Source organism: Alexandromys fortis, unplaced genomic scaffold (assembly GCF_014885135.2).
Source record: "Alexandromys fortis isolate MF-2015 unplaced genomic scaffold, M_Fortis_MF-2015_v1.1 scaffold_54, whole genome shotgun sequence".
Lineage (NCBI taxonomy): Eukaryota > Metazoa > Chordata > Mammalia > Rodentia > Cricetidae > Alexandromys > Alexandromys fortis.
Window position 1 is genome coordinate 2,249,977 of NW_026067958.1, and position 10,554 is coordinate 2,260,530.

Consider the following 10,554-nt stretch of genomic DNA (forward strand, 5'->3'; position numbering starts at 1 on the left):
CCTGCAGTTAATAATCACATTAAAGGTGGTTTTACATGCCAGACAGTTTTTGTTTCCTTTGTTGTTTTTACAATTTGAGCATCCTTTGTGGTTACTAAGATTATATGCCAAAAGCATGTAATTAACATTTAAAATATTTAAGCTCCAATAAATTGGCCTTACAGTTTACCTGAGTTAAAAAATATGTAAAAAGTTTTTAAACTAAAATACTGCTTGTACTTATCCACAGCATAATTTAATACTTTAATTATGACAAGTAGTATACTGATTCTTTTTTAAACTGAGGAATAAAAATAGGACATTTACTAGAATCTAACAATCTAAATCAAGAGCCATATAGACCCCAGCACAACCACACTCTCACCTTTCCCTGTAAAAGGTCAATTGTTACTGGAAGGAAAGCAGCAAGCCTGAAGCTACACTTAGAAGGGAGCCAGGTCAAACAGCAGCTGCGCAGACCTGGGGTTGGCGGCCAGATTAGGTCAGTGGATAGGGTAAGAGGAGATGGTTTCTCTTCCACAATCAAATACACAACAAATCTAATGAACATTGCAAGCCAAAAAGAAGTATAAGTGACCTTTTTAAAGTGTGATTAACTTTCACTTAACAGTCTACTAAAGGAATTGTACCAGCTGAAACCACTTCAGCTACTTTAGTCTGGCTCAGAAGTCATTCTTGGGCATCACTGAAACAAGTCTGCTGGGGATCTGGAGAGACAGTTTGGCAGTTAAGATCACTGCTGCTCTTCAGAGGACTTGGGTTTAATTTCCAGCACTGATATGGCAACTCACATCTTTTTCCATCTCCAGTCCCAAGGGATCTGTTGTACTCTTCTAGATTCCTTGGGCACCAGGCATCCATGAATCTGGTGCATAGACATATACGGGCAAAATACCCATACATATAAAATAATAAGTAAACTAAAAAAAATACTACAATATGACCAACACAAATTATTTGTGTATGAAATTGTCAAAGAATAAACACAAATTATTTTTTAAAAAAAGTTAGCAGACTGTCTGCATGTTGCAGAATTGCTCACACTGCCACTCTGCTGTGCCAATAAAGTTTACCTTGAATCAGAGGGTAGAGCTAGCTTCTAGCTGACAAATCATCTTTGGCTGCCTTGTACACACCCCTGTTCCATACTTGTGCTAATGCAGATATGTATGTTACCTTTAAAATTTGGTTATTTTTTCAGAACAAAAGAATCGGATGTTAATAAAGACAAAACAAATAGCCTAAGTAATCTAGCCACTTAGATCTGTTGCAGTTTCCCCAAGACTCTACATCTAGAATTTCAAAGCTGCTGAGATGGCCCAGCCTCACTGCTCCAGCCAGGTCTTCAGATGACCGCTATACTGTCAGATCACACAGGCACTGACAACAAACGATGCAGTCAGCTCTCCCAGGACTTGTTTTCCCCAATTTTCTCAGGGTACCCTAAAAATGTCATTGCCTTCAGACAATAGGAAGCAGCTTAGAAAATATGACACCCACATTCCTAAGAGATGGGGTTGGTGGTTTTTGTCATCATTTAGGGTGGTTGGTTGCAAATTGTTGCTGGTCATGATGAGGGAGGAAACTAAGCAAGGGAGTTGGGATTCAAGGATCTCTTTCTGAAAGGGAAAAAGGGTATAGGGAAAGGATAGAATAAAGGATACACAAAAGGTGACTGCCAAACTTTGCTAAGATAGGACAGTCCTTCAAAATTCCTGCTTCACAGAAGTCAGTCAGATATTCTAGGCCTGTAGGCCAAAGATGGATGCCCCAACATTGTAGAGGAACCTCAGTCCAGGTAGCCAGCTATCTCTATCATTTCTATAGTTTTGAAAGTTGTTTGCCCTGCACTTCCAGTTTACGCACATAAGAGATGTACAGTTTATAAGGTTGAGAAATGTAAAGGTGTAAGTTGTTTATCTAAAAAGATATTTTTAGGATGAAAATACAAGTTATAACAAAAAGTATTTTCGGTATAAAAGTTTGGACTCACTAAGATAGGATAGATAATACAGTACTTTTTCCAAAGCTGACAAATACAAATGAACTGAAAACTGTCAATGTAATTCTTACCTGATGATTGTTCTTATTGTATCGTTTTTCCTGTGTTACAGTTACACCCTTTCCTTTTCATTTAGACAAAAAGAGGAAAATGCTGTGGAATTATTTGTTTACACTGTGTAGAAGAGGTGTTGTTATGACTGACTTAATAAAGAGCTTCAGTGGCTATGCAGAAAAGATAGGTAGGATTTCTAGGGAAAGAGAAAGAGAAGAAATCTAGGCGCGTGGATTCTGTGAGGGATGCCTCGAGACTCTGAAGAAGTCACATACACAGTACAGAGCAAAGGTAACCGAGTCACATGACAGAACATAGATTAACAAAACAAGTTAATTTGAGTTAATCAAGCTGGCTGGGGACAAGCATATGCTAAAGAGCAGACTTTCATAATTCATAATTAATTTTTGTACCCACATTTTTTAAAAAAGAGAATGTTTCTGTCTCTCTTTGCTTATTGAAATGCACAGTGAAGCTGTGTAGTAAATTAAATAATGACACAGGAGAAAAGTTACAATGGCATGTGGGAGGCCATGGAAGTTTAGTTCTATTAGTTATTTAAGGTACTTTAAAACAGACTACATCATGCAGTGTGTACAAACACATACTCAAAAAGTCACAGTTAACCACTTCATACTAAAAAGTATTGCAGACATAAAATCAGCCTCTCCAAGAAATCAGCAAAACACACAATATAAATTTGCAAAAGTTAAAAAAAAATGCTACTCCTATAAACTAAGAATAGAATTAATTCTGCGAGGCTCTGCTGGTGACACTCTGGAAAACTCCAGCATTTTTCAGTCTTCATTCTTTACTACATTTATTTGTTTGCTTGCTTGTTTTTGTTTTTTGAGACAGGGTTTCTCTGTGTTAACAGTTCTGGCTGTCCTGGAACTCACAGGCATCCACCTGCCTCTGTCTCCAGAGGACTGGATTAAAGGCCTGTGCTGTCATTCTTTGCCTCTTAAGAAGATACTAATTAGCATACTGCTTTCCTTTATACAATCAAATTAAAAGTTTGGGGCTCTTTAAAATAGTATATTTAGAGTGTTTAAAAATTATTTTAGCAATTTAAAAAATATAATGTTTAAAATATCAGTAACCTTGGAATGTTTTTAATGTGGTTAGTTATAACACTCCTTACAAAATACCTTAAAATGAGAAGATGAAATCCATATTCCAGCAGAGCTCTTAGAAGAAAAGGAATTCCTATGGTTCTCCAAGAGCTAATCACAGAAATGATATGTTACTAGATAACAGCTTTTGTCCCTTGATCACACTTAAAAATATATATGCAATGTAAACTCAGTGCAAATGGTAACCAAAAGGAAAAGAGGAATACAAAAAAATTGACAGTACTTTTTAAATATATATGTTTGTTATGTTTGTTTCTAAATAAAAAGTTTACTCTGGATAATAAGTTACAGCAATTATAACAAATCTCATTGTTTTGGTAGTTGTGTTTTACTACTGTGCTTATTAAAATGTGTGCTCATTGTAAAGAAGACCTAAAGGCATGCTAAGATAATTAAAGAGGAAATTTAAATCTTTGCTTTTAGCAACTCTAGAAGAACTTTTAATCTTATAGGATGTATTTAAAAGAAATTTAGTAAAGGGTATTACCATGCTTTACACAAATATCAGTTTGATAACTGAGACAGGAGAGTTCCTTTCTCACTTCTAATTAGATGTTTGAAGACCTGGCACATGTTAGCTGCCCTATTGTAGATTCCCGAATGAAAACATCTAACTTGCTATGTCAAAAGGTCCCCGGTCAGTACTTTGTCTACACATATACGCCAAAATGAATGGTCAGAAACATTCCATCTGCATGAAGACTAGTGCTTAGTTCATTAACCCAAACCACCTGTCTAAATACACGAACAATCTGTATATCAGTGTTAAGACCGAAATATCACCTCTCTAATTCTGATCAGTTTGAAAACTGTTTTTGCCACGATTATAGGGTCAAAAGAAACACAGAACCTAACGCTGTTTCCTATGATTAGGTTTCAGTAGTTTAAGTTTCTGAATACTACAATTCTTCTTACAGCTGTTATACTGCGGAGCAGGGGATGGACGCACATCTGCTTCTTGCTTATTTCATTAATGGTTCACTCCCAGGTCCTTTCTCCACAGATAACCCAGGACCCATCTAAGTCTGTCTTCTGCATAGTTGGGTTGTTCTGGTTTGTCACTCCCCATACAATGCAAATCTCAGTGAACTCACATCTGTCACAGATCGACCCAATTCATGGGCAATCTTTTCCCATCGACCTGGGGTCCCTCCTGGGAACTTAACCATACTTCTTGTCAGCTGGTTTAGGTCCTCTTCTGTCCATTCAGGTGCCTGTAAGACATTAAAGGAAAAAAATAATTGGAAAAATGCTTACTAAAACATTAACAAGCCTGTGAAACAATTATTGGCAGAACCCTTTCTACAATGACCAATAGTACTAAACATGTATTTAAGTTTAGTCAAAGTCTGAGGCAGCATCTTTATTGGCAGAATGGAGTCCCAGCAGTCTTTGCAAGATTTTCATATGCATATAAGAAAATGGAAGTACTACATAATGCAAAACCAAGTTTTGGAGATACTTTAAAAAAGACCAATTTTACATTAAAGTAAAAAACCATTATCAAAGCCTTTAAGAAACTCTTGCCACAAAATGGAGTACTGCTCATACAACTCACATATGGCTAGCAAAATTTTGAAGTAAAAAATACTATAAAAGAAAACAAAACAGCTCTTAGATGTATACATGAAAATCTGAATAGATTGAACATTGAGAATCAGAACTGTGCAAGGATATATTTCTCGCTCATTCTATGTAACAATAGCAGCATTCAATTTTAGAATTGTTGAATTTGCCAAATGCTAGCATTCTGTAAAACTTGAGAACAAGTAAAACCTTACACCAAGAAACTCTTACACCAAGATGTGAACCGTCCAGTCCATGTAAAGTTTTTAATAGTTGGAACAGTGAAAGATTACAAAGATTATGAAACTGTACAAAAATTCTAGCAGCAACATATTCCTGAGTTTCACTACTAATGACAACCAATGGTCAAAACCTAAAATTGGGTAAAGAAACATAAATCACTGTTGGATAAGAAAAAAAACATCAATATGACAACTATATTCTAGGCAGTAGCCACTCTGGCATTAAACAATGGGAGATGAAGGAAGCCCACCTCATTTTCCTTTAATTAAAAAGAAAGAGAAGCGGGGTGGGGGTAGTGGGAGAAAAATCTTAGAAACAAATACCTTTCCTAATCACCATTTCCGATAATGAACAGGCATACATCAGGCGGTTTGCATTACAGAACCATCAGCACAGAACAACAGTTAGAGGTGAGTGACCCCAGGGACTATCTCCATAGCTCCGGCAAAGCCTCTCCCTGACACTAATCCTCCTTGTCATTCTCCCACTGTGCTCTAACCACACTGACATCCGCCTGCCTCACTGCAAGCCTAACTGGGCCCTTCCTGACTTTTTACTGTCTTCCCCAATCAATGGTTCAAGCATGCTCTTTTCACCATGTCCAAATGGCAGCTTCACTCATAATCAAAGTGCACTGCCCCTGTTAAAGGGCTTTCCGAAAGCCTTTCCTATTTGCATTCATTTGCAAAGCAAACTACTTTTATTCACTTTGTTCTGCTATCAAGAATGTTCCCTGAAGCAGATAAATTGGCATAAATACAACCTGCCACTTAAGAGTCAGTAAATAATAGCCAATAGTGGGGAGGATTTTATCAATCATTCTATTTTGTATCCACTAAGGGCTGAGAGCCTCGAACATATTCATCAGTGCAGCCCCTACAATACATGCATAAACTCACTAAGATAAAAAGGTAGTCTACACTGGGTATGGCTAGAATTTCTTTGATATTTAATGAAGATCAGAACTGTATCACTTAAGCTAAAAATTACATGGCAGGGTTTTCCTTTCTTTTTGCCTTATTTAAGGAAAAATGAGTTATTTAGATATCATTTAGAGGAACAAATTAGATTTTCAAAGAAAATACTATGCTTATCATTAAAATCCAAAGCTCTAATAAGTATACAAAATGCAAAAGCTTGAGGAGAATTTAAATATAAGCTGAAAGTGCAAAATCAAGTCATGAAGAACATTAAGATCCTCACTGAAACAGACTCAGACCAGAATCAAACTAGTGAAGTGTTCTTCAGAGCACAGCAAATCACCTGATATCCACATTAGTTTTAACAGAAATCTGTGCAAAACTTCTATTTTTAATGGACTGGTTTTCTGAAAACTTACCTATATTCAATGGTTGACATTAAAAACCAATCAGATTTTCATTTCTTGTTAATGAGTCTAGCACTACTGTTTCCCTGGGAAGGCGACAGTTTATTTAAATCAAATACCTGTACTGAGAATCTGAAAAAGAAATCACTGACTGCCTCAGCAAACTTCCTTTTAGTTTTAGTTATTTCATGGCCATGCTTTTTACAATTATTGTTAAAAGATGGGTAATAATAATAACTCATGGGCTGACATCTGAGTGTGGCCTTTGAGCTGCTCATTATTCCCTCTCCCACAGCTGCAAGGCACTTTGGCGAATGTGTGATTCCTCAGCAATAGTTAGTGGTGTCTTTAGAAGGGACAGAGCCCACTGTGATCCAGCTACTGCAGCAGTCATGAAGGCCCGTGGCCGTGGTGTGAATGTATTCTCCCTGTTCTAACACAGAGCCAACTGTAGCTGTGAAAGTCAAATGAATGCATAAGCATACTGCTTTGCCACTTAAAACCATGTGTGTCCAATATTACCGAAACACTGGGCCAAAAATTCATGGCTGCAGTAAAGTAATGGAAGACACCACATGGTGAGGGACAGCTGTTGTGACTACACAAGCACTCCAATTTTGCATCAGAAAAGCCCCACTCTGGGAATAAATCTCCATACTGAATACAAAATAAAAAGTAAGTTTTCAAATTATTCAATATTTTATGTAATGACCCCCAAATATATATGCATAAGAATGAATAGGGAAATTTAAATTGTATTATCAAAATAATACTCCTTTGGGATGGATTTCTGTCATAAAACCTGCTATGTTCAAAGACTTGGTGCCTTGGAAAATCTTTAATATTCCTGGTTACAGGACTCGGAGGTGGCAAGGGAAAGCTTGTTGTTATTTTATGGAACCTACATGCAGTTTCCCCTTCCAGTTTTAGACCATAAAACACGCAATGTAAAGTATTATGCAATTTATTTGGCTAAAAAATTACAACTACATTGAAAGAAAAATGTACATTACTTACTGCATTCCACATCTGAATAGTAAAAGGTCCTTTCCTACTTCATAGTTAAATGTTTGTATTGAACCACTTTTAGTTTAATTCAACTCAACGTCTTACAAATTTTACTTAAGAAAATATTTTAATATTCTGTCACTTGATTAAAATATCAGTTATCGGGCTATAGTGTAGATAGTATTCCTCTAACTCTATATTTTGTACAGTTTTAGTATGCATTTGGTTTTCAGCTATATAATTTATTTTCCAATTTTAAAGTGCCTTTGACAAACTTCTGTGTAAACCAATGGTATGTTAAGAGCAACAAAATTAAAACTAAAACATCTCAGATTTACTTTCACTCTTAGGAAGATAAATTCTTGAGGCCCTTCTTCCTGGTTTGTGGGTGGCTACCTCTGACCACCTGCAAGGGCTCATAATGAAGCTGCTTATGGAGCCCATTGCAACCTCTGTTTCCTTGAGTTGGACAAAGCAATATATCCTCCACTAAAGACTGGACACAGAAGAGGACTCCGCTCCTTTGTTGCTGCTTTCAGTGTTAAGCAAGTGCTCCACTACTGCGATAAATCCATCAACAAGACTAATTTCTATGTGGCTCTTGCCAAAAATTGACAGTTACCTTGTAATGAAGGAGAATATTCTGCCTGGGACATTTCCCTGCTCACTTTTGGCATATTTGATTTATTGTGGAGTTAAGATTTTTCTCTTGGAGCTATGATGGTGTCCTGTGACTGTGAATCTTTCTCAGGTGACTATAGTTGTCATTCTCATCAGGCCAACTAAGCTACACCACACTCCTGTAGCTCTTGAAAGTAATCTTGTCATGGTTTTAGCCTTTCAGATGGTTTGCAGTCAGCCAACAGTATACCTTTCAATGCTAAAACCACTGAACAATGAGCCAGGAGTCAAAAATATTGGATGCAATCTCCATGTTCCCTATTGTCTACTGACATCTGGGATTGCTGAACGCTGAAGAGGCTTCCTCAAACATCAACTCCAAAAATTGAATCTAGGCAATTGGAATTCTGTGTGTTTGAGGCCAACCTGATTTACATAGTAAGTTCCAGGACAACCAGAGCCATATAACACCAAAAATAGAACTACGCTCTGTTGCATGAGGAGGGTGGGTCCTTTCTCCCAAGTGCCTGGCTAGCTTACACCCGAAATAATCACACATAAACTGCATTCATTTAAACATTAGCTCTAACTTCTTATTGGCTAATTCTTACATCTTAATTTAATCCATTTCTGTTAATCTGTATATTACCACGAGGTTGTGGCTTACTGGGAAAGATTCAGCATGTCTGACCTGGCAGGTCCATGGTGGCTCTCTGACTCTGCTTTCTTCCTCCCAGAATTCAATTCTGTCTTCTCCGCCTACCTAAATTCTGCCCTATCAGGCCAAGCAGTTTCTTTATTGATTAACCCACGAAAGCAATATATAAACAGAAGGACCTCCTACACCAACACTCCCCCAAAACAAACAAAAATTCTGAATCCCTCTCTCGTGTTTGCCTCATCTTTACCCAAGAAAGAAATCTTTTCCTTTTAGTTACTTTCTACATAACCAAGGGAAGATGATAATAAATATTTACTTAGAAAATTTAGGATTCATCCTTAATTGCCATGGCCTTCATCTTTTCCTGATGGCAACCACAGGCCAGTCTGGTTAATATACTTTTTGGGTGAGATCATACCAAAGGGTGTAAGAGAATCAATCTAGTCCTGGTTCAATCACTTCAAATTTCTTGCAGGAGTCACAAAGTCCTAGATCATGGCCATATGGATGAATATACTTCTTGCCAATACAGTTGTAAGTGGGGTCTGTAATTTGTATAAAACACTGTGTCTGTGCTTACTTTCTGGGGCAAGGTCATCTGATATGGCCTTGACGAATGAAACCAGGCCAGTTGGAGAAGTCACAAAACTTAAGCTATGGCAATTTTATTGAGAGCAATCAGACTTTTTTTTACCTTTATCAACAACAGAATATAATGGTAATTGTCAGGATCAATACAGTTGTAGTTGCCAGGACACAATGAAGTTTGAAAGCTATACAGAATACATAAGATTAATGTCCAAGACCAATTGTCCTGTCAAACTTCATGTTTCCTTGACCACCAAGGGAACATACAGAGGAACACTAAGAGGCCTGAGACTTCACTGTCTGAGGGAGTGCCTCAATCTCTCAGGAACCGGAGGGTACAGTGCCCCAGAAGCCATGGGCTCTAACCTGAAAAACCTAGGAGAAATGCCACTCAAGGAAGCTAGGCCAGGCCAACTCCATGGTTTCCTGTAGAACAGCCTATCTTCTTTTACCTCTTGAAGAAAAGGAAGAGGCTAGATACAAATTCAGGGATGGTTGAAAGGAAGTGTAAGTTTATGTTGCGGGAGGTCCTTCCGCCCCTCCAACCAATAGCTGCTGAGATACCAGCCCATTGGGGCGTGGTTTCTCTCCCTTTAAAAAAAGGGCTACTCTTCACTTCCTGCTCCGCTGCCGCCGCCGCCGCCGACTAGATTCCCTTTCTGGTTGCGCAGAGGGCTGTTGTCTGGGACGGTTATCTGTAAGTTTTTTCCTCTTTAAATAAATACCATTCTATTAATCATAATTCCAAACTGGTGTGGCATTGTTCGTGACTTACGCCTTCATCTGGTGCCCGAACATTTGGCTTTTAGGACCTCTCCTTCCCCCGCTAGGCTGCCGGCGGCGAGTTCGGCTTGGCGCGAGCCCTCCCTTCCTCAGCCGCGGAGGCAGCCTTGTGGCCTGTGCCTTGTGCATGGAGCCAGCAGTTTAATATAAATTATCATGCGCTGGCTTTTCTTGCTGCAGTTCTTTATATTTTCCCTTTAGACACCTCAGATTGACTTCAAGTCCCCACGCACCCTATCATCTGCCTCTCCACGTAGATTTAAACTCCACAGGCCCACGTAGTCTGCCTGTGTGGTTTGCTCTTTTCTGAGTCGTTTTTAAATCTCCCTTGCAAGTACAGCTCTTAAGCGGTGCGAACCAGAGCACGCGGTTGCCGAAAGCTACAACCCCTCAGGGTGACTCTGTCATGTGGAGGCATACAGGGCTTCCTGGTTACTCTTCTCTACCCCTGGATTCTGGGTTTATGGTTCCATGTACAGAATTGATTTAATTACATTTACTTTGTTGAGCAACTTGCATTTCCCAGTTTAGGAAATCCCAAGTTGCATTTCCTAGGCCAACCCTG

At 38.4% G+C, this 10,554-nt stretch overlaps 1 protein-coding gene across 2 annotated transcripts in view; it reads right to left on the reverse strand.

Annotated features, from left to right (window-relative positions):
• The window catches only part of Dnajc1 (DnaJ heat shock protein family (Hsp40) member C1), a 189,502-nt gene that overhangs the window by 14,890 nt on the left and 164,058 nt on the right, over positions 1–10,554 (reverse strand). For both annotated transcript variants that reach the window (XM_050152685.1, XM_050152683.1), the window contains one exon: positions 4,287–4,406. In XM_050152685.1, coding sequence (XP_050008642.1) covers positions 4,287–4,406 — 120 coding nt within the window. The remainder of the gene's footprint in view (positions 1–4,286; positions 4,407–10,554) is intronic.